Raw genomic sequence first — 25,495 nt, 5'->3', positions numbered from 1 at the left:
GAACGGCGCTGAAACAGTTGTTTATAAGCACTCGTTGCCTGAATTGCGCGAGCAGCGCACTACGCACGCTCTCTCTCCATGCGACTCTGTGATCTGACGCCAAATCCAACGGTTCACATTCATTCTGAGCACATGTCCAGACTTAGATTTCATCGAATATCTCTGAAAGGCTCATGAAGGCTGGTTTCAACCAAGGATTTTTGTAATCTTGATAGTATAACGAGTACGTAGATGCAAATATCTCCTTGGATCTGTGTGAATCTTGGAAGATGAAGTCTTTAGAAGTTTGAATTTGTGACTTCTTCGGAGGCTAACTTTAAAAAACCGGCGCTCCGCTTCGCTCCGCGCCGGTTTTGGGGGGGCCTCGCCCCCCAAGCCCCCCCGGGACGCGCGCTTCGCGCGCGTTTTTTAGTTTGAGTGTCCGGCCTCAGTTGTTCTGTCTTTTAAGTGACCCGCGCGTCCACCGCGGGAAGAGTGTATTTTCCGAAGGGAGGGGCGAGGGCGGGGAGTTATCAATCTTTGGAGGTTAGATTTACGTTTACACTGTTGGAGGCATTGATTATTCGAAAACAATCCTCATGTAATGTCTGATATGAAAAAATGTCAACAAACGCTGTGGCAAGCTTGAATGACGATGGATGAATCTCCATAACCCACTGTGCGACAACATTGCCGTCTTGTCCACCAATTATCAGTCTGTAACCCACTGTGCGGCAATATAGCCATCGTGTCCACCAAGTATCAGTTCATCAGTTGGTGACCCATTGTACGACAACATTGCCGTCTTATCCACCAGTTTTCAGTTCGTGACCCACTGTGCGACAACATTGCCGTCTCGTCCACCAATTTTCAGTTCGTGACCCACTGTGCGACAACAGTGCCGTCTTGTCCACCAACTTTCAGATCGAGACCCACTATGCGACAACGTTACCGTCTTGTCCACCAATTTTCAGGTCGTGACCCACTGTGCGACTTCCCTCCTCTTTTGCCGCACACCCCCCCCCCGCCTAAAACTTTCAAAGCTCGCCATTTTTAAATGGCTCGACCGATTTCGCTCAAATTCAATACCAGTCTAGAACTAAGTGAGATCTTCCTTCTGTAAAAATTTCGGGGGGAAAGCTTTTAATTTGCGCGAGTTATCGCGCCCACAAAATTGAACCTCCCCCCTCTTCTCGCCCCCACCATTCGAAATGTAATACTTCGATCTCCGTTTTTTTTTTTCGCAGAATGGTAGTCCTGTTCCTCTACTTTACATCGCAAAAAGTTTCACTCGGAAATTTTTTAAAATGAGGGAAATATAACCAAGCAAAAATCGGAAAAACCACGATGAGTCGGAAATACATACATACATACATACATACATACATACACACACACACACACCACACACACATATATATATATATATATATATATATATATATATATATTTATGTATTGTTAATTAAGTGAAATTCATGAGTTGTATAACCGTAACTTTTTATTTATTTTAAACAAAATTTTTTTACAATGCGACGTTTCGGTGGCTTATTCCCACCATCATCAGGCAGAGACTGAGGAGACAAAACAAGGAAAACAAGAAATAAACAACCTAGTCCTCCGATCCAACACGGTCAGAGCCCATTTATGCACGCGATTTTTGTCGCCGTGTCGCCGGCGACAACGAATCGCGCGATTTCAAACTACACGGGAAGCTATGGAGCCGTTTATGCGCGCGACAGCAAATTGCGGCGGCAAAACTGCCGCGGCGATTTCTAGATCATGTCGCTTGTAGTTAGAAACCGCCCGGCGATTTCCTGCCGCCCGCGGTTTGTAACTACACGGAGTCATATGAGCGCATTTATGCGCGCGACAAGTTTCGGCGATCGCCGCTTGCAATTGAACTTCTCGAGCACGTGTTTTGGACCGTTTGCGCTCCAGAAAAACGGTGTCGCGGCGGTAGAAAAAAGGTGCCGCGGCGACAAAAATATGGATCGCGCGATTCAAAAAAACGTCGCGGCGACAACTGCCGCCGGCGACACGGCGACACGAATCGCGTGCATAAATGGGCTCTCAGGGAAGAGAGGAAAAGATAGTTACAATCTAACGAACATTACAGACATTGTTGCCTGAGTTACAGCTATAAATAAACTTTGATGGTCAACAATTAGAAAGTATCGGTACCTACCAAATAATCCTCAAAATGGGAAAATTCTGTCCTTGAATTCAGGGCGTTGCTATTTTTAAGAATGCTTAACCCTTCTAAATTTAAACGGACCTGCCCATTTTTCTCTTGTTTTAGCACTCTGGTGTTATCATAATCAAATTGATGGTTTGTTTCTTTTACGTGCTGCTTAAGTGCCGTTTTTTCATGCTTATAAAATGACTTTCATGCTTAGAAAAATGGATGACAATTGCTCCCCATACAACGTTGCCAGAGGATCAATTTTTAGCCGGCATTAAAGCATGTTTAGAGTCAACAGTATTTACTTTCGGCGATGAATACCTACTTCAAGCAGATAAACGGCTTGGCAATGGGGTCACCAGTAAGCGCCGATGTTGCCAACCTGGTAATGGAATACTTTGAGGAAAAATTATTTCAAGTGTTCCCCTATAAAATGCTATTCTATAAGCGTTTTGCAGACGATATTATCTTATGCTGTCACAAAGATGATCTTGACAATGTTTTCCATTTTTTCAATAATTTTTCGAGCAATATCAAATTTACACTCGAGCGTGAAGTCAACAACTCTTTAAATTTCTTGGATGTCACTGTCATAAAAAACAGAGGGAAATTGATCACGTCATGGTTTAAAAAACCAATATTTTCTCGTAGATATCTCAATTTTTTGTCTGTGCAACCACTTCCACAAAAAATCAATGTGGTAAAAAATCTTGCAACGCGTGTATGTTTGTTGACACATCCTTTGCTCAGAAAAGACAAAATAAAAGAGGCAAAGCAATTGTTGATTGAGAATTGTTACCCGTGGTCACTTATCGAGTCAATTTTTGCAGAGGTAATAAATTCTTGCTACAACGGTTTCCCCCTCGCAAAAATAGGGAAAAAGAGGAGACTGTGGTTGGACCATATTTGTCTTCATGTTCTGAAAAATTAAGTGCCGCAATAAAACCATTTGGATTATCGCTCGTGACAACGATAAGTGTAATATGAAAGGATTCAAATCAGCTCTAAAAACCAAAATCCCAAACGAGAAAATGTCCGACGTGGTTTATGAAATTCCATGCAAAGGGTGCCCAGGGGTCTACATTGGGCGGACTTCACAGTATGTACATAAGCGTCTTGACGGACACAAGTTTAATAAGCATGAAAAAACGGCACTTAAGCAGCTCGTAAAAGAAACAAACCATCAATTTGATTATGATAACACCAGAGTGCTAAAACAAGAGAAAAATGGGCAGGTCCGTTTAAATTTAGAAGGGTTAAGCATTCTTAAAAATAGCAACGCCCTGAATTCAAGGACAGAATTTTCCCATTTTGAGGATTATTTGGTAGGTACCGATACTTTCTAATTGTTGACCATCAAAGTTTATTTATAGCTGTAACTCAGGCAACAATGTCAGTAATGTTCGTTAGATTGTAACTATCTTTTCCTCTCTTCCCTGACCGTGTTGGATCGGAGGACTAGGTTGTTTATTTCTTGTTTTCCTTGTTTTGTCTCCTCAGTCTCTGCCTGATGATGGTGGGAATAAGCCACCGAAACGTCGCATTGTAAAAAAATTTTGTTTAAAATAAATAAAAAGTTACGGTTATACAACTCATGAATTTCACTTAATTAACAATACATAAAATAACCATCCATATATATATATATATATATATATATATATATATGACTGCAGGAAAAGAAACTAACCTAACATTGATTATTATTTTTTTTTTTTTTTTTTAAATTGGTATGTTAATAAAAATCTACTAAATGTGAATATAAGAGAAGAGTAAATGACGCATCAGCTGACTTGGCCAGGTTAAAGATGCAAGTACGTAAAGATGATGAAAGATGGAATTTTAAAAGTAAATGATGGCAACGGACCATTTGTGTGGAAAAAAGGTGGACTCTATTCAAATAATAGATTTGATAATCAAAATAAGAAATCAGATGATAAATAACAGAGGTTACCAAAGTAAACCTAGAATTAGAATTTCTTCTTTTTTTTAAAAAAAAAAAAACCGTCTAGTGGAAAATAGCGTAAGTACGGCACTTAATTTAATGACCGCTTACAGGGAAATGGTAAGTGCAATTGAATCAAAATTCAAACTTGACCTTCATTTGATCAAAAGGGACAATATTGCATAGCGATTGTGTCAAAAGCTATTGTGAACGAAAGGAATGTGTGGGCGGCGAGCAGGTAACTATTAAAGTGGGGATTAGTATCAATATCTTCCGAGTAAAGATCAGAATAATTGTGCGATGCAATCGGAATTTTCCCTTCAGTATGAATGAGTGTGGTGGGGGGGGGGGGAGGGGTTCCCGAAATCAAGGAAGTTGGAGATGGAGCAACGTACGGGGAAAATGATGGGCCCTCATTAAGGGTGAAGAGACAACTCCCAACTTCGATTACTTAGTATAGTTGGCCATCAAAACTTTCCCCCGATTATTTCGTTGTCAATTGTTACGTTTTTTACTACCTGCCAGAGGCCGTAAAAGGTACTCGGAAACTTTATACCGTCCTTTAACTTTGTGAGCAGCGGCTGCTTGTGATTCCAAGGCGGGACGCGAAGCCACGGCGCACAGTGAATCGAGGCAATCAAAAAGGTCGGACATATATTTTTTACTAAAAATGAAAATTTTGATGTGTATTCTGTCATATTTTAAATTTGAAGGGGTGCCTCTAAAAGGAAATTTCACGAAGAACCAATGTAACCACTTGTAAAGCCTCAGAGCTTTGTATAAACGTATAGTTATGAGCTTATAAAGTTCCCAAATTTTGTCCAACCTCCCTCAATGACTTGATCCACCCGATCCACCGTACGGCGCGGCGGCGCTCCCAGACACTCCGTTGTCTCTCTTCAAATCGAAAATACTACTCCCCCCTCCCCCCCACCCCCTTCATCAAAAAAAATGTTTAAATAGAAAAATAAAAATTAAAAAGGAGCGAAACAAGTAGGCGAAAAAAATGATTAAACCGGACGGAGAGTAGAAAACTTACTTTTCTGATATCTTCAAGATTATGAATTTCAGGAGAGAGACCTCCATGAACACAAAGGAACTGTTGGTTCATTAAAGCTGCTAGAGGCAAACAGTCAAATGCGTCCATACATGCATCATATACTCTTTCTGAATACTTTATTTTACCTGCGAACACAATGCAAGAAGATGATATAATAAAAAAATCATGAGAGGGCACTGATTTAGCATACTTCATACATCGGTAAGAGAGAATTTTAGAAGGCTGTACCGATGATTTGACATTATTACAACTGTTCTCCTCTTGTTATTGGTTAAAAATCTTTTTTTCATTTCTTCTTTTTTTTATTTCTCTCTCCCTCTCTCTCCTACCCTCTCCCCCTCTCCCTCTCTCTTCTCCTTACTATATAGACTTTAATAAACAACCATGGAATGCTCAGTAAAGAAGTAAACTCGATTAAATGCTACTGTAGCCGTAAAAAGAGTGACTGGACTTTGTTTGGTATTTTCTGATATTTCTATTAATTTTCCTCTAAAAAGACGTAGTTGGGTAAATGTTAATTTTTACTTTCTTGAATAGAAGCAAGTGCAATTAGTTAAAAGGCATCTTCTTGGATTTTTTTTAAACCCTCATTTCGAAGTTACGTCCTTTGAGCTTCCACTTACACGCGCATTGCTTAGAGAGCCAAGATGGCGTTCGAAAATATCCTTCCCGCTTTAGACCCACTTTTGACCGCACAGCCCTACTGCCGCGATTTATGGCCTGTCCGGTCGTACATTGATACTGACTGCACAGACCATAAATTTCGACAAAGGAGTCGCGCAGTTAAAATCATGCTGGGGGCGGGACGAATGACTGACGCCATTTTGTGTTTCTGGAAGATGTGAGTCACAATACGGGGGTCTAGCAATTTTCAAAAATAAAATTCCCTGGCATATCCCAGATTTCAAAAAGCGGACAAAAATCGGGGGAAAATTAAAAATTTTCTGATAGGCGGGAAAAAATTTTTTCCTTGACAAAAGCGGCACAAAAGTCGGGGGAAAATTAAAAATTTTCTGATAGGCGGGAAAAATTTTTTTCGGACATTTCCCTGACCAAACGAAAAATATTTCTAATTTTTGACAAGTTTGAACTGATTAGATGTAAATAAGAGTAAATTAGATGTAAATAATATGTTTTAGGGATGTAATGTAAGGAACAGTGCAAAATATAAGGTACCTAAACTCATACGAGATACGTTTGCCTAATTTTTCTTTAAAATTTAAAAGACTTCAGCAAAAATTCTGATAGAAATTTTAGTATTGATTCCATTATTCTGAAACTTGATTCATCGTCAATTTCCAACAAAATAAATCCGTGCTTTCTGATATTTCTGACGTTACTCTGACACGAAAATCGCTTCCAAAATTAAATTCCCGGACATGCCAAATATTTGTGGATTCCTTGACGTTTCCCCTGATTTCCCTAGCACAAAAAGATTTTCCCTGACATATACCGATTTTCTAGGTCGCTAGACACCCTGCAATAGAGGCTTAAAATACGTAACTTTAGACTCGTTTTTGTGGGTTGTTATATCGTTGGTTCAGCGCTTCTTTTCCGAAATTTTCAGACCCCCAAACAATTTTGGGGGGAAGCTAGGGGGGTGGGGTGGGGTGGAAGTCAAAACCTGTGAACCTTGACATCTCTCGAACGAAGAAAGATATCGAGGTCCGGTTTGGACGAAAAATCGTCTAAAATTGCATACTTTAAGATTCTAAAGGTCAAAATCCCGATATCACATTTTTAAGTTAACATATGTGCTTTTTTCCAGTTTTTAGGTCTAGAAAATTTCTTTTAAGCAAAGAACTTGCAAAAATCTCAATTTTTATCGGAACCAAAACCAGTTTTTTAAATTGCTCGTCTTTTTACGCATCCAACGAAAGGTCGTCTAAGCTGGGGAACCGAACGGTTCCGGAGTTATGATCGATTGAAGTTTCCGCTCAACGCGCGCCGACCGATTTTCGCGCGCAAAAAAGTCGGATTTGACTGTTATTCAATCAGATTGAATGTTCAAACTGAGCAAAATGCATTATTAGGGACTCTTGAGGGTCGCTGAGTTCAGATATTACAGATACTTCCAAAAAATTCACGTTTTTAAAATTACAGCTCCAAAGCGCTATTTTAGAGACCCACTGAGCGCCGACCGGCCGCTCAGTGGTCCTGTACGGAGCTGTAATTTTAAAAACGTGAATTTTTTGGAGGTATCTGTAATTTCTGAACTCAGCTACCCTCAAGAGTCCCTAATAATGCATTTTGCTCAGTTTGAACATTCAATCTGATTAAATAATGGTCAAATCCGACTTTTTTGCGCGCGAAAATCGGTCGGCGCGCGTTGAGCGGAAACTTCAATCGATCATAACTCCGGAACCGTTCGGTTCCCCAGCTTATACGACCACTCGTTGGATGCGGAAAAAGACGAGCAATTTAAAAAACTGGTTTTGGTTCAAATCAAAAAATGTGAAATTTCAGTTTAATCTGTTTAAAAGAAATTGTTTTTCCTCAAAAACTGAAAAAAAGCACATCAGTTAACTTATAAATGTAATTTTGGGATTTTGACCTTTAGAATCTTAAAGTATGCAATTGCAAACCGGGCCTCAATATCTTTTTTCGTTCGAAAGATATCGAGATTCACAGGTTTTGACTTCCACCCCCCCCCCTAGCGCCCCCCAAAATTTATTGGGGGTCTGAAAATTTGGGGAAAGAAGCGCTCCAGTATTAGTAACTGATAGACAAAGTTTGAATAAGTTTTAGTGGGGGGGGGGGCGAAAAATGTCGTTTTTGCATACGGCTCTTTCCCTTATGTTTAAAACCGCTTAAGTGCTGGTGCAACCTGCCACATAGCTCAGCTTACAGTTGACTTTCCGCTCATCTTTGACTTTCGTAAAAAACTGCCCAACCAACTTTGATAAACTTTCGAGCGTGGCGCCACACACCAGCGCATGAAAAAATCCGGCCCAGCGCCACAGGGCCGAGCGCCACAACTCACGATTGCTTATCACCTGGATCACGGGCGCGCATTCGACGGGTAGCGAGGCCCACGTCGCGTCGCATCGGACCTGACCGAACCTAACCTAACCTAACTTAACCTAACCTAACCTAACCTTACTTAACCTAACCTGACCTAATCTAACCTGACTTAACCTAACCTAACCTTAGGTGGATTAGGCCCTGTGGCGCTGGGCCCGGATTTTTTCATGCGCTACTGTGCGACGCGAGCCTCGCTACCCGATGCGTGCCCGTAATCCAGGCGATAGGCAATCGTGAGTTGTGGCGCTCGGTCCTGTGGCGCTGGGCCCGGATTATTTCATGCGCTGGTGTGTGGCGCCACGCTCGAACGTTTATCAAAGTTGGTTGGGCAGTTTTTTACGAAAGTCAAAGTTGAGCGGATAGTCAACTGTAAGCTGAACTTTGTGGCAGGTTGCACCAGCACTTAAGCGGTTTTAAACATAAGGGAAATTTGAGGATTTTGCTGGAGTGTGGCGCCACACTCTGTGGCGCTGGGCCCGGATTTTAACCGAGATCCGAGCGTGGCGCCAAGATCTGTGGCTCATTGCACCGCAGCCAGTTTTTAAAAACTCCTATCTCCACGGGGAAACTAATTGCACATATGACGCCACTGAAATGAATCAGAGATAGTAGTTTTCAATTGTAAATTGTAGTCCAATTGATAATCCTCTTTAAATACGTGCAGTTACTTGACAAACATCAAAGACTCCTTATTCAGACAGTTTCTACGGATTCCTCTGAAGCCAACACAAGGATGTAGAAAGTTTGCCGCAATTCGGTAGTTTTCGCCTCACAGCACAGTTTTCAATTTACCTCACTTTTGAATAGAGATGCCTCCCCCTCCCCTCAAAGAGTCATCACTTTTTAAAATTATATCCCTCACGGCCGCGCGCGCGCCTCACGTATGCCGCCTGGATTTATTACACAGGAAATACTTGATTTTTTACACAAAAATCAACCGTCAACCTATGATTTCAAATTAAAAGTTTTCCGTTGAAAATGGAGAAAATGTTTAGGACTCTAATGAATAGATTACTTACATTCTTGTTTAAAGGTGAAATACTCCGTTAAATGCCTGCATTCGTGATTTCCGCGCAGAAGGAATAATGTATTTGGATGGCACAATTTCAAAGCCCATAGATATAAAACGCACTAAAACAGACAGAAAAAAGATTAATGCTATTCGTGTCAAGCTGTCAATGCTAAGAGCAAGTTGACAATATGTATAGTAAAGAAATGACTGTTGCCTAAGTATGTAAGCAATACAGAAGTCACCCAGTCAAGACTAACTTCTACATTTTGAAGGATACAACTACACACAAGCGTAGACGTTTCGGTGTCTGGACAGATACCATCAGTAGTGCAAAAAGTAATTATAAATTTTAACATGATACCAATGATAAGCGAAAAAGTACAATAAAGTTGTAGCGGCCAATCACCGCTCACCTCTGGCGACGCAGCCCATGCTCGCCCCTGATTGGCCGACGCAGTCTCAACAACGGCTATATACGTCGTGACCACACCGACTCTGGTCACTCCGCTCCCGTCAACCACACGGGTCACATAACTCATCCAGTGGACATCCCGCAGCCGGCCGGCTTGCCTCATTCCAACGGCCCTGTTTAGGGCCACCAAAGTAGAGCACCTCTTCTGGTCCTTGGCCATAAAGTGAACAGCATTTTGCAAAAGCCAAGATAGTAGACTGTAGATGTGAAGATGCAATTTCCGCTAACCGACAATTTTAGTTTTGGTTATGGTTTATGTTGTTTGTCTTGGGTCTCCGAAAGACTTTGGCCTAGATGACAGCATACATCCAGAAGATTGCAGGAACTTTGGTTCATATCTGCAGCAACGATTATCACGGAAAAAAATTATTAAGCTCATTGAAAAGAGCGTAAAATTTACTTTTAGAAAACATGCGTCAAAAGTTTCAAAGCTTGGCTTAATCCTGTGAAAAATCAATTTATTAGCTCCACCCTCCCGATCTCGCCAGTTTTTGACCCTTTAACAGAAAGAAAACGCTTTGTCGTAAACGAGTAGTCGTATCTCTGCGCCGTCGTCAACGCACATCCTTTCCCTTGCTTTTCCATATTGTGTTAGTTTCGTTAGTCTCATTTGTAGTAATAGTCCAGGCAAACAAGGAAAAGAGCCTGCAAAAATCCCGGGTAGCAATGTTTTCATCGATTCCTATGTAATTTTTGACGCTGAATCCGTATTTCAACTTTGCGCCATTAAATTCGGACCGGAAAGTTGCCAAATTTGGCAAAAATGGCCTAAAATCGGACTTTTTCCGGATTATGGCCTGTAACTTGCCAAAAATTGATCTGAGGATAAAATTAGATTTTTCAGGAATAAAGCTCGTTAAATTTCCGGTAAAAAAGTTCCTATACTCTTTTTTGCTCAAGGCAAAATCAAGCGCGCTGGCGGGCTCCGAACTTTGTAAAATGTGCGAAAATTGCGCATACTGTAATGTGTTGGGTTATCCTTATTATTTACATCAATTCATTTCACTCAGTGTAAATTTTATCATCTTCACTTAATTTGTCCAGAAATTACTCGTCGGACGATTAAAACAGGAGACATCGGGCAAAAACCGCGAAAAACACAGTTTTTGCTCATTTTTCAAAGTTCGGAGCCCGCCAGCGCGCTTGATTTTGCATTGAGCCAAAAAGTGTATAGAAACTTTTTTACATGAAATTTAACGAGCTTTATTTCTGAAAATAACTAATTTTATCGTCAGATCAATTTTTAGCAAGTTACAGGTCATAATCCAGAAAAAAGGCCGATTTTAGGCCATTTTTGCCAAATTTGGCAACTTTCCGGTCCGAATTTAATGGTGCAAAGTTGAAAACCGGATTCAGCGTCAAAAATTACGTAGGATTCACTGAGAGCATAACTACCCGGGATTTTTGCAAAAACCGCAAAAAACGCAATTTTCGTTCATTTTTCTAAGTTCGGTGCCCGCCAGCGCGCTTAGTTTTGCCTTGAGCAAAAAAGTGTATAAGAACTTTTTTATGGGAAATTTAACGAACTTTATTTCTGAAAATAACTAATTTTATCGTCAGATCAATTTTTGGCAAGTTACAGGCCATAATCCGGAAAAAAGTCCGATTTTAGGCCATTTTTGCCAAATTTGGCAACTTTCCGGTCCGAATTTAATGGCGCAAAGTTGAAATTCGGATTCAGCGTCAAAAATTACATAGGAATCGATGTAAACATTGCTACCCGGGATTTTTGCAGGCTATAGCCCTTTTCGTGGCTCATTTGCCTGGACTATAACGGTGCTTCAAAGGCTACGTGAGCAACATAGCCGAAGGTAGGAAAAACGTAATTCGGCCTCGTTTTTTAACTTTTCTCCCGGATCTGACTAACAGCATACAGCAGAGCATTGCGAATTCACGCCTCGCGACTCATGCCATCGCGCTTTTAATTCTTCATGTGCAATATGGACAATGGACATCCATCTAGCACGAATAGTTGTATCGCGTTCAGATGCCTCATATATTTGAAATTTGATATGAGTTAAGGTTAAGGTTTCATCATAATTTTTTTTCTCCTCTTATTTTGCTATCCGTCACGGGGGCGCATACTCGACGCGCCGTGGGTGGGAGCGTATTTGCCAGTAGTGGCAGGTCGGCCTTAGAGAGCCTGTCCGAGCCTGGTTCTTCGAAACAGCCCGTTCTTCAGGAAAACTTTGGTTTTCCTAAAAGTGTTGGAGAGAAACTACCTATGGTCCTAATTGAACTCAGCGCTTAATTGTATTGGGATTAACCATAAAATTCCTGACGTTTGTTCAGAGGAAGAAAAAGAAGAAATATCATTTGCACTCCTGTGTTATGCTAGACAGACAGCTTTGAGTCAATCTGCGTCTCATTTTGTACGATTCGGAAACCGTCTACTTATTCTGGCAGTAGTTACAAAATAATTGGGAAAATTTATTTTTAACGCCTAATTTTGAATGTATTGTAATCCTTGAATTTTGGTCTCATTTCCGATCTGCAAGGAGTAAAAACTTCGTCATGGCATTGCAGAGGTGTAAACTATTTGAACGGGGGTCCTACACGTCATTTTTTAATACTATTTTATCTGTTATAAGTTGGTAATGTTTGTTCTAGTTGTTAAGCTCCATGTCAGGAGACTCGTAAAAAGACTTTCACTCGAATATAAACTCTTTAGCTTTTCTCAACGACACCAAAAGAAATAGAGGGAGAAAAGAAACTAAAACTAAATTCGTCGATAGTATATACATACGCGCTTATAAATAACAGTAAATTAATGGTATGCATTTTTGTGATCTATGACTTAAGACTGGTGCTCTTTACATTGTGTCAGGTCTAGGTGCACCATAAGGGAGAACAAAAAAAGAAAAAAAGTGAAAAGATTTGCGTTTTGACAAGGCAGCAAAAAGGTGAAAAAGTCCTCGAGCGAGGGCGAGGGCGAGGGTGAGGGCGACTGAGACTTAAAAAAATGTGCCAAGATTTTTTAGCAGCTTCAATCGAGGGGACGCAGAGATCGTCGTTAAAGAGTGACTGTGGTCTAGAGGAAAATTTTATGGAGGGTCGATAACTTGAGATTGACGAAACCTTCGTAGAAAAGGATGATAATAACAAGGGTCTTGGACAGGTCTTGGTTTAACTCGAGATACGCCTCAAACCTCAGATTTCTCACTGCAAAAGAGACTGCCATTCTGAAAATTCTGTACCACACCCTAACAGCACAATGACGTTTAAAAGGTGTTTTTAAAATGAATCAGTGACTTCGAAAACACACCAACTCGGAAAAAAAAATTGCTCAGGAAACACCTAGAACTGCCCAGCAGGCGAAGAAGTTAGTTTAAGAAGAACCTTTTTGGTGCCAAAGGACAAGTGCTTAGAGACTTTGTAAAGCACCAAGTTGAAATCGATACACCATGTTTGATGACAGAGAATTAAGCGTTTAAAAATTTCCGAGTTGGTGTGTTTTCGTTCTCAGTGAGAACGAAAACACACTTCAGAACTTCTCACCGACTTTCAGATACTGACTTTTCATAGTCTGCCCTGAGAAAAATTTATATTTTTCGACCTGAATAACGCTTGAATATTTAAATAACTTGTTGGTACAAGGTATACTGAACCGAGAAAAGAAAACCGCAAAATCGGGTGGTCACCCGTTTCCCTTGAAATGGCCAAAAATTGGTATTTCGAATGAAATACTTCGATTTTTCCCTTTTTCCGTCGCTGTTTCGAGCACTTCCAATTAGAATTTCAAAATTTCCTTTTGCGTGCAGATGCTTCTATTCATTAGTGTTACTAAGCCGTAAAAAAAAGAAAATCGAAAAAAACCCGAGTTGGTGCGTTTTCGAATTCACTGATTCAAATGTCTCTGAAAGCATTCTCTAAATGTTTTAGGAACTAGCCTTAAAAACATTGAAGAACTAGAGCATCCCAAAGCGATTTTGAAACATCTTAGGAAATGTGTAATGCTGACATGTATGCGCTTTATAAGACTGTTCAATGCCATTCTTAAATCATTCAAAACATTCTTTCAAAGACGATGAAATTCTTTAATATACCTATTGAGTTTGAAGTCATTTTCATACAGCATTTGTAGGGAGCTCTCACGATCTTGTGTTATTACACGATGAACGAAATTTAACTCGTTATTTAATAATTAGGTTATAAGAGAAAGGATATAGTTTTTTTTATATGAATAAGCACCGCCCCTAAGTTGAGAGTCACAAGTGGACAACAAATTGACACACACTTTGCTGTTACTTCTTTCTCATCATTCTGAACCTCCCATAGTTGCTCTTGAAACGCCAATTCTTGTTGAGTAAGTCAGTATCTTTGCTACTTCGCGAGTGCCACAAACCGCGCTAAAAAATCCCATGTAGACAAGACCCTTGAACGACCACTCTCTTAAGGTAATTCGATGGACGCCATATTTTGTGTCAAAACGGCATGCGATATACCATTGGTCCCATTTTTTCAGCTACTCGTCATTTTTCTCCAATTTTGAGATCGCAATTCTGTTGTCAGGAGACTAAAGCACTCACTTACCAATTTTAACAAAAAAATTTAACGTAAGAAAGGCGTGGTTTTTTTTTTAGAGAGAAAACATCGCATTCGTTCCGAAATCAGTATCAGTGCCGTAGGTTAGGGTGGAACTTATTTCTTTAAATCGACCAAACCAAATGATGCACGGTCGTAAATGGTTCTATGTGATTAAAAAAAAAAAAAAAAAAAAAAAAAAAAAAAAAAAAAAAAACACGGTAGCCAAAAGGATTTTGAAAAGAAATAATTTAGCCCGGCGCGCACAGAGCCTAAAGATCGTTATTTTTCCTATTTTTTCGGCATTCTAAACGTCTTCTTTTGATATATTGGTTAGTGGCAGGGATTTGACACTAGATGTTCAAAAATTGGTCCAAACCTAGCACACACCTTAGACATTAAGGGAAAAACTTTTTATTCTCCTAGGTTACTTTCACTTCGCTTGGTAACGCCTAAACATTCTGCTCGGCAGCTCTAAAAATCGAAATTTCACCGTTTTCGAACGTATAATGAACTTTTAGAACAGCCTATGATAGGAGTAAAAATTTGAAAATTTGTGGAAAGCAAGTCCACACCATCAGTATGGAAGGATAAATTTCAGAAAACTCCGAGGTCTTTTACTATTTGCCAAGTGATGCCCAAAATGGCGGAAAACCCGTCACAAATAGCTCGATTTTGACCGTTTTTTCGCTTTCGAAAATTTATAGGACACCCTGTAATGACGATGAAGGTCCAGAAATTTGGGGAAAGGAAGTTTTTACCGTCTGTATGGAATACAATTTTTTACTTGTTTCCTATGTCTTATACTCTTCGTCCTACGATACCCGAAATGGCAGCAAAAAAGTAAAAAATACCTCAACTTGGCCGGTTTTGGAAAACATTTTTGAACACCATGTGATGGCAAAGGAGGTCCGAGAATCTGGGCAAAGTAAGTTCATACCCTCCGTAAGGAATAAAAAACAACTACTTGGTTCCTATGTCTTATATTCCTCGTTGTGCGGTGCCCGCAATCACTTCGAAAACGTCAAAAATACCTCAATTCGGCCGTTTTTACAATTGCGAAATTTATAAGACACCCTGTAATGACACTGGAAGTTCAAAAATTGGTGAAAAGCAAGTCCATACCACCAGTATGGAGGAGCAAATTTCAAAAGATCCATAGATGTTTGATAGTTTGTCGCGCGGTGTCACCAGATACACAAAAATGGTGAACAATACTTCCATTTTGACCGGTCTTTCAATCTCAAAAAATAGACACCCTGTAATGACAGTAAAGGTCGAAAACTTTGCTGAAAGTAAATTCATACCATCTTCATTCAATAAAAAATTCTACTTCGCTCCTATGTTATACATTCCTCGTTATGCGGTGCCCACTAGCAAGGCTTTTTCTGTAGGGGGCGGGAGGTGGGGGTTGGATTTTTTTTTTGGAGGGGGGGCTTAAAAACTTATTTGCACCCTCCCCCGACTCTGAAACATCAAAAACAACATTGCCTCATTTGGCTTAAAAACTTATTCGCACCCTCCCCCGACTCTGAAACATCAAAAACAACATTGCCTCATTCTGCTGATGGGATACCTATCTGTTCCAAAATCAGCCATTTTCAGCCAATTTAGGAGTAAAAATCTTCAAATCGATTTTATTTTCCAGGAGCTCGTCCGAATTTTTTCGTTTAGGACTTAAATTAACGTGTACACGTCCTACTTTAAGGTTCCGAAGGAAAATCGCTGGTAATATGTTTTTTCATTTAACTTTGGTTCAAACGAACCGTGTAAGGTTGATGACGAATACTTTAAGAACGGTTAAACGAAATCCTTGCTTTCCATTAAATTGTGGTGGCGCTTGTCTGGACCCACCCACTTGATGAAGGCTTGGTTATTCTTGCGACTCAGAACTTTCTACACGAGGAACGTATCCTTGTTTTTGGTGGATTGGAGTTTTTCACGGTAGAATTTTCCTTTGATTATCTTACCTTGCATTTCATTCAGATTGCAGGTGATCAGAACGGTCGGACTGACGGTGACGATCTTGAAAATGTCCGTGCTCCAGGTCGTTGTGTATCCTTTCTAACCCGGCTTTGAGTCGTGAGATCCGTACGTGATCAGATCACCGACAAATCGTTTTCTCCTGGCCGGAGGTCTCTTTTGGATTTTGACCAGCGGCGCTCAGATTTTGCATGATCATCATAGATCCTTCTCGGCAACGTCGATAAGCTTTTTAGGCCAAGGCCGCCATCTTGGATTTCGAAATTTTGAAAATCTGACCGAAAATTCGAGTTTCTCGTCAAAAAGTACCTCCGGTTACCAAATTTCATGAAAGTCGATCAACCAGGAGCTGACTTAGCATTTAAGGCCACGGTCGCAATCTTGGATTTTGAAATTTTGAAAATCCGTCGAAAAATACCTCCTAAAACCTCAAATTTCGTGTATAAGGCTGTGACGTCACGCGACAGGATTGAACCTGTTCGGCGCAGTGCGCGTAAACAACCGCGTATCTCCAATGCAATACGATAGGGAGAAACAACTTTTCGCTCTTGCGGGCGTCCTGGGCAGCATATTGAAATGGGAATAATTTTGATCAACTCATCGTGACAATAGCTAAGCGTATACTAATTTTGAAGGAAATGGCTTCGGCCAATTTTTCTCGGGGGAGGGGGGGTGAGCCGGCGAGTCAGCTTTATATAGAGTAACTAGTATTTACATTGAATGAGAAGACAACATCTTCGTTTTCTTCTTATTTTTCACCAAGTTTCACAGAAATCGATGGTCCAGGAGCCGTGACTGCGTTTTAAGCCACGTCCGCCATCTTGAATTTTGGAATTTTGAAAGTGTGGCCAAAAATACGAGTTTCCTGTTGAAAAATACCCCACGGTACGGAGTTTTACAAAACTCGATGGAACAGGAGCCGAGATAGCATTTTAGACCACGTCCCGCATCTTGGATTTTTTAATTTTTAAAATCTGACCAAAAATTCGAGTTTCCTATCAAAAAATTTGTTCCCATTCGGTACCGAGTTGTACGAAAATCGGATCAAAATTAAAGGAGAAAGAAAAAAAGAGAGGAGGTCAAAGAGACATACGACCAGTACTGCCGTACTAAGGAAAAACGTCGTATGAACCTTCAGGCGTTGCCAAGTTTCCTCCGATAAAAACCGGATTTACTGGGAAAATTGTGAATGTTATTTTCCAAAATTTTCAAATATTTGTGTAAGTATATTAATCTAGAATATCTAAAAATATTTGGTAAAATTATGCATGGATGTTGTCAAAAATACATGTTTTATCAAGGAGAACTTGGCAACTCTCGAATGTTCATATGGCGTTCTTTCTTAGCACGGCAGAGTAGGGCGAATGACCCATGAGATTGAACAGAAAGCATAAACAAGCAGTGAACTCCAACACAACGTGTTGATAAGGCGCGTCATTAACTCGCACATATCAAACCCTTTAGTTTTCATTTACAGAGATTTCAAAAAAAGGCAAGCAGCACAACAAGAGAATTCACGATCCAACACTGCAAGGTCAACGACGCACCTTGACGAGACCGTGTATTGTGAATCTAGAAAGCTATTCGAACAAATTTAAGTTTTTTGATCTGTCTCAAGCAAAATCTTATCAGATTCTTGAAGAAAAGTGCTACGGAAAAATTTAAGCGAAGAAAGGAAAAATTCTGTCGAACTCCTAGAAGATAAAGTCGATTTAAAGGTATTTTGGGGCTAAAATACCCAAATCACCGGTATTATAAATCCCGTTATATTATTGAAAAGAAATTGACTCGATATAAATGCAATTGTATTAAATATGTCTTGATTTTGTTATTTTAAACGCCTTTTCATGCAAAGAAGCTCAACCATGTCCATGCTTTATTCATTCATGAATTGAATGTAAGCAATCCACATCCCGAAAATATACCGATTTGCCGTAAAAAATCGCAGAAACTTGATATACCAGGTCGATGTACCCACTCTTTGAATTTACCAATCAATTTAGTGAGTGCACGTATGTGAAAGTCAAAATGCTATAGTCATTTTGGGTGCATTCATTTTTCATGAAACATTGTTAGTAATTTCAATCCCGAAAAAAACCATAAATTTTCCGTATAAAATCGAAAAAATCAAAATATGTCGACTCCCTGACGTGAAAATTAAATTCTACGTGTGAAAATACTTATGTATCGATACGCTGAACAGAATGCTCGCATCTCCTCGTAATTTACAAACCGTTCCTATACTCATCTCAAAATTTTTCTCAGAGCTTTGTGTTGTAATCAGCTTCCATTTAAACTCCGGTTTGATGGCCGAATCGGCTGCCCAAAAAGCAAGCCATTTTTGAAGGGCTCTATGAGAAATTCGTGATATTATCAGCTCTTAGGAAATCACCCCATGGGTAAAATTGCTGGTATAAATTTTCGAGTGCTTAAAATAATTGCATTCAAGAAACTAAGGCATTAAACTATGGAGTCAATTTCGTTTTAATAATATAACGGGATTTACTTGTCCTCAGGTCAAAACTCATACAAGGAAGCCCCGTGCAAGAGGCTAATTTTTTGTAATTTCACTCAATTTTTTCTCCTTTTTATAATTGAATTGCTTGTCACATTCTGAGGTCAATCATATTAAATTGTAATTTATACATTTCTTTTTTCCCCCTTCATTTTATTTTTTGTTTGGAGAAGTTTTGTTGATTTCTTCGGATTTCGAATACTGTAACTTCTCTTCTATTTGGCCGATTTTTATGAATGAGACCTCTTTTAATTCGTGTTTTAACGGAGAGGAAGGAAAAAATTGCTAAAAACTCGCTAAACAATTTTTTTTTTGAAAATTGGACGAATCCTAGCGTGACGGTGAAATGGTTAATGAAGCGTAAGTAATTGGGCGAGGGGCTGAGGATCGTCGCTTGGCGACCGTCATTAGCTATTGTTCGTCGAGACGCCGACGCAGTGAGCAGGAGCGTGGGGAAGAGAAGGGTAAGTGGATTCCTGTATGAGCCACGTTTAGCTAATGGTCTAATGAGTCTCGAGGCTCATCACAGATTGCACTTACACAGATTGCACTATCAGAGCACGGCTACCAACTTTTGAAAAGTATAACCGAGGTTACAGATCTGTCAAAGCAACGTTTTGAACAAAACGGAGGAGTTAAATTCTCATTCCGAGAGTGCCGACCTGCTCAGCCATCCTCGAATCAATTCGCTTGATTCTTCTTATATATGCATATTTTAAATCAGCGCGTCGCATTCTTAGGCTTTTTTTAAAAAAACCAAGTAACGTAGACTCTTGGTATTCACTGCACATAAACTAGAGACCCCCAGAATGAGAAACAACTTTAAATCATAATTATTGATGGATAAATAAACTTTTTACACGCTTTGGAAAATCTCAGAAGTTCGCGGTAGTCACTTTTCGGTAAGGAACTAAGGGACTCGGTTATTGTATCGTGCAGGGTTCGAAACGATCGCAAAGGCGGTATACTACGTATACGCGCCAAAAAACCTACAGTTAAAAGGAGATACTTAGGTACAGGCAGGCTAACACTATGTACGTGAAAGGAGTAAAGGGATGGAAAATTTCGCGAGGGAGCCACACAATTGGACGATGACACAGGACCCACCGTTGCGCTGCTGTGACGTTACGCGACACGATTCAACCTGTTCAGTGCGGTGCGTGTAAATAATCGCGTATCCCCAATACGGAGAAACAACTTTTCGCTCTTACGGGCGTTCTGGGCATCGTTTTCTGATCTGAATAATTTTGATCAACTCCTCACGACAATTGCTATGCATGTACCAAGTTTAAAGGAAATCGCTTGGGCCAATTTTCCTCGGGGGGGGGGGGGGGGCGGCAAATTGAGCCGGTACGGCAGCTCAATATAGAGTAATACGATGTTTCTAAAATGAGCCTAAAATATAACTCCTTACTACGAAATGCGGTTCAAATGAGTCGATAAAGGCCTCGTCGAGTAGAATTTCGGGTTCGAAATTGGTGTGTAGGTACTACGGATAAGGCTCTCGCTAGGAGTGAGCAAACAAAATACGGCGGAAAATAACAGAACAGAGAAGAACATGTAAGATGAAAAGGAATGACGATGGTGTGCTCGAGGGAAGGGGAGGGAGATGGGATCCATGCCGGAATGACGATGTCGAGAAAGATAGGCACTCGTATGAATAATACGGTGAAAAATATATGAGGTTCCACGGGATGGAATGGAATGGGTTGGAGCAGTGTCGGAGGTGATCAGGGGTTGATGATCGGCCAAAAGGAGCGGTGGCTGCGCTCGCAGAGGGAGAGATGGGGCGGGCTTCGCTTGACAAAATCGATCCGGGGAATAATTAGCCGCGAGTAACCTGTTGCTCGGATGTTCGTGCGATTTTTTAGCCCCCTCCCCCTTCCCCCGAACGCCCGGTTGTTGCCAAGCCGAGACAATATAATTCAAAAACCCCGTACTCCTATTTTCCCGACTGAAACAGCAAACGTAACCTGATTTTCTAAAACTCGCCCAAAAAAGTGCTCTTCAGTCATCAAAAGTTCATAGTCATAAGGCCTAGATACGCACGGCGATTAATCGTCGCGATTGCAATCGCGGCGTTTAAACGCAGGTGTATTCGGTCAATCGCCGCGACGGGCGAGTGGAATTCTCGGAATTTCTCCAATCGCCGCGATTGAATCCGAAGTAGGATTCAGCGAGTAGATGCTTTTGCTGAGTCCTGATTATTCTTGATGGATGCGAAATCCATCAGTACATGATCCACATGTGTATTTGTTTCTGTTCTTCGTGGTGCCCGTTGATAAGTTTTACAGTAGATGCAAGTTTACTTTTACCATTTGACGTGAAAATCCATTATGATTTAGTTCCGCCACCTATATTATTCTAAAGAGGCACCAGAACTTCAAAAATGGGAAACACTATTCTGTTAAGCGTCTTCATTTATTTAAAAAAAGCCACTAGTCTTTTATGCACAGTACTTACGAGTATCGACTTACTGTTATCAGCGTTTTGACATGATCAACTAAATAAAATACTGACCATTTTAAGGATATAAAAACATAAACTATCAGTAGTTGAGTTGCTAGTGTAAATTTGTCTGCAGTATTGTGAAAAGAGTGAGTTCTATACATCAATCTCTTCGTCTTGATACGTAGAATCAGATTTTCGATGGTGTCAAGTTCAAAAATCAATCCGGCGCCCCCCATTCAAGATGGCGCCCAAAAGGGGCGCCGGGGGGTTGAAAAATTATAAATTTTGCTACAGAGTCGACTGAGGTGTCGATTCCTATGTAATTTTAGTCGTAGAATCCGAATTTCACATTCAAAAAATCCTCCGACCTAAGGGGGGGCCCCAATTCCAAGATGGCGGCCAAAATGGGCCCCTTGGCGGGAAAATGGCCGTAGATGGCTGTATATATTGTATGACATATCCGCAGATAGGTTTTCTGGGTCGAGAATAACGAATATGAAGTCAGAAATTGTGCTAGACCCTTCGGGGAGGCTCAGGGTGCCCCCCAAAATGGCCGCCGGGGGTCCAAAAATTTTAAAATTCCTTAATACCCCGAGTGGGATGTCTATTCATAGGTAATTTTGGTCGTAGAACTCGAATTTCACATTGAAACGGTCATCTAGTCTAAGGGAGGGCCCCAAAATCCAATATGGCGGCCAAAATTGACTTCATGGTGGGGAAATGACCATAGGTAGCTTCATACGCCGTATGAAATAGATACCAATAGGTTTTATACGTAGGGAATTTCAAATATAAGATAAGAAATTGTTCTTTACTCATCGGGGAGATACAGGGGGTGAGGAGGGGGCCCCAAGGCCTTCTCCTCTCCCCCTCGAAGCTCAAAATCTTCCATCCAGAGGCTTTAAAATTCTGAGTAAGTAATTAAAATGGATGTCAAAACAGAAATGGACAAGGAACACTGAGCCGCTGAGATAAGCTTTAGAAGAAAATAGGGTAAATCGCTAAGGAGCAATCGCGAGTTGGCAGCCCCCTCCACCCTCTGGACACGAAAATGTCAATGGTTTTGCCTTCTCATTATTTTTATCGGTCATGAATTCATTTTGACGTGCCCAACTGCCCATCCACACTCCGTTCTTTGCCGTAAACCTTAAATGGCCTAATGAAAGCATGAAAAAACTTTTTAAATGTTCCTCATTTCTAGAGAATAGGGTCTTTTCGATTATAAGAACAGCCCGATTTCTTTTGAAATGTTTAGGAAATGAATAATCAATTTATTATTAATACAGAAGGAACAAAAATTACAAGGAATGAAAGAGACCAATTAATTTCTCATACTTAAAGGAGCCCCTACTCTTCCAGCATGCTCCTGTATTGAAAAGGAATTTTCTTTCCGTAAATCTGAGATAGTGATTTTGGCTTGTGGGAAGCTGAACTATTTGGAAATTTTGTAGGAAATTATATAGGAAATTAAACGCCAAGTTCACGGTAAGCCAATTTCCTGCAATATTTTCATCCTGAAAAAGTCGGAATTAGGAGTCAAGAGTTTCGTTTCTGGGTATAGCAAGTCGGCAAAACTACCGAAAGTCCATCACAAACTTAGTGCCTAACTTTCAGCACTTTTGTCGTATTGCGGAAGCTGGAACCAAAAATAACAGTTCCAGGTCGCGAGTTTTCCGGGGTGCGGGTGCTTCCGAAAAATGTTTTATGGTTTTCAGATTATGATTCAGAATACCATGTGAATGAGTAAAGGGGCACGAACAACTTCTTTTTCAAACTAAAAATGAAGTGAGATTGATGCAAAATATCTCATAAATTCAAGGATTATTCTAGGAGTAGCCGTAACTTTCCGAAAGTAATCAATAAAACAGGCATAGCATGGCAGATCATTCAAACCTAAATTCATAGATTGAAAAACACAGGCCAAGCATTACATACTTCAAAGCATTGATGCAACAAACAGTACAGTTTCTAAAGTACTTTCATTAAGGGGCTTAGAAACCCAAGATATTTCCTCTACAGCCAAAAGTGAGTAATGATAAACCATCGCAAAGTACTTAATCAGGCAAAAAATTTCAAATACACAATACAAGAAGTGTTCGACAGTATCTAAATCCCGAAAAGCTTGGCAACTGCGGCCAAAATGAGTGGTCCCAGCTGATAAAATTCGTTAAAATTGCCCAAAGCCCGGCATAGCTATGCGTAGTTTCCGAATTTTGGCCGCAGGGATCAAAAATCTCGGCTCCAGTGGCCGAGTTTTTCGGAAAGTGGATGTTACCGAAATTGTTTTGCCGCATGGTCAACTTTCCATAAGTAAAATAAAATTAAGACGCACATGTACGCCCTAAAAAAAAAACCTAAACATTTAAAATTGGTTTTGAAGTATAACCAAGGTGATGTAATGATCGTTTTTTATTAATTTACTTAGGACCATTCGCCATCTTCAGAGTACAGTCATTAATACATAAATATATCACAGTTATAATGCTGAAAGGTCCTAAGTAAATTAATAAAAAACGATCATTACATTACCTTGGTTATACTTCAAAACTAATATTAAAATGGTGTTGTTCGAATCAAACTTTATTAATTTAAAATTGAATGGAGTTTTTTTGGTAAGAACAACCAAAATATATAAATATAAATTTGAATAGATATAACTCCCCTTAAACACATTAAAATAAATTAAGTTACATTTCACTGACCAGAATGAAAATTCAATTGACTTATAAGACAGAAAAATAACGCCTCTCTGTCGTGTGAAGAGTCTCGCTCTGGAACACATGCACTAAACAATTTTTCTTAGGATATCATATTGACTGACAATGAGTTTCTTATGGACAAAATCTGGTTTTTTTGAGTTAAACAAACGTTGTTTTGCTAGGGTTAAGTTCAAGTTAAAAAAAGATAGTGAAACAACGTTTGTTTAACTCCAAATAACAGGTTTTAAGTACAATCCGCAAGAATTTAACGCAAAAAACCAAGTGTTGTTGACCAGAAACAACGCTTCAAGTCAAAGTAATATCTCAAGAAAAAATGTTTTGAGTGTGGCCCAGAGCATACGACTTAACTGACTTTTTTCTCCAATATTTTTCCTGTCACAATTTAAATCTTGATTACAATGCCAGGGGCTGCCTAACGTCTTGATGCAAAATATGGACGCCTGGAGGTGAGCTCTAAGAAACACAGGGTCCGTCTAGTCAATGGGAGGTTTTCATCCTGGTATTGTTTCTTCGAGAAAATCTACTACCTTGCTTCTTCTAAATCTCTAAGAGCTGTTGTTGGAGCACATCGTTGACGTACCAACTCTAGGTGTTGTCTAATCTCTTCGGCGAGAGAAAATCCGGAGCCCAACTTCGCGAGAGGTTCCAACACGTTATTGCTTGCATTATTCATTTAGGTTTTCCACCTTGTCAGTTAACCTTTATTTATGAAAGATCCGGTGATATCGGCACCTGAATAAGGAGCGTGTAATTCAAGAAGAGTGGAAGCTTTCAAAAGACGGGATACGTTTCAAATTGGGATGAGATCGAGGAACTTTTCTTCCCGTAACCAAGACACATTCCCACTTGAGATGTAAGCTTAGAAATCCGCTTGCAAAGAAAAGAGTGGGGATGGGCAGTTGGGCACGTCAAAATGAATTCATGACCGATAAAAATAATGAGAAGGCAAAACCATTGACATTTTCGTGTCCAGAGGGTGGAGGGGGCTGCCAACTCGCGATTGCTCCTTAGCGATTTACCCTATTTTCTTCTAAAACTTATCTCAGCGGCTCAGTGTTCCTTGTCCATTTCTGTTTTGACATTCATTTTAATTACTTACTCAGAATTTTAAAGCCTCTGGATGGAAGATTTTGAGCTTCGAGGGGGAGAGGAGAAGGCCTTGGGGCCCCCTCCTCACCCCCTGTATCTCCCCGATGAGTAAAGAACAATTTCTTATCTTATATTTGAAATTCCCTACGTATAAAACCTATTGGTATCTATTTCATACGGCGTATGAAGCTACCTATGGTCATTTCCCCACCATGAAGTCAATTTTGGCCGCCATATTGGATTTTGGGGCCCTCCCTTAGACTAGATGACCGTTTCAATGTGAAATTCGAGTTCTACGACCAAAATTACCTATGAATAGACATCCCACTCGGGGTATTAAGGAATTTTAAAATTTTTGGACCCCCGGCGGCCATTTTGGGGGGCACCCTGAGCCTCCCCGAAGGGTCTAGCACAATTTCTGACTTCATATTCGTTATTCTCGACCCAGAAAACCTATCTGCGGATATGTCATACAATATATACAGCCATCTACGGCCATTTTCCCGCCAAGGGGCCCATTTTGGCCGCCATCTTAA

General features: G+C 40.2%; 1 protein-coding gene across 7 annotated transcripts in view; it reads right to left on the bottom strand.

Annotated features, from left to right (window-relative positions):
* The window catches only part of LOC109040504 (serine/threonine-protein phosphatase 2B catalytic subunit 2), a 415,824-nt gene that overhangs the window by 79,944 nt on the left and 310,385 nt on the right, over positions 1-25,495 (bottom strand). For all 7 annotated transcript variants that reach the window (XM_072305187.1, XM_072305204.1, XM_072305201.1 and 4 more), the window contains 2 exons: positions 9,213-9,324; positions 5,149-5,294 (listed from right to left, as the gene is read on the bottom strand). In XM_072305187.1, the coding sequence (XP_072161288.1) occupies positions 5,149-5,294; positions 9,213-9,324 (258 nt within the window). The remainder of the gene's footprint in view (positions 1-5,148; positions 5,295-9,212; positions 9,325-25,495) is intronic.

This window comes from Bemisia tabaci, chromosome 1 (genome assembly GCF_918797505.1).
Source record: "Bemisia tabaci chromosome 1, PGI_BMITA_v3".
NCBI lineage: Eukaryota > Metazoa > Arthropoda > Insecta > Hemiptera > Aleyrodidae > Bemisia > Bemisia tabaci.
This window is presented reverse-complemented; position numbering and strand designations above follow the sequence as displayed.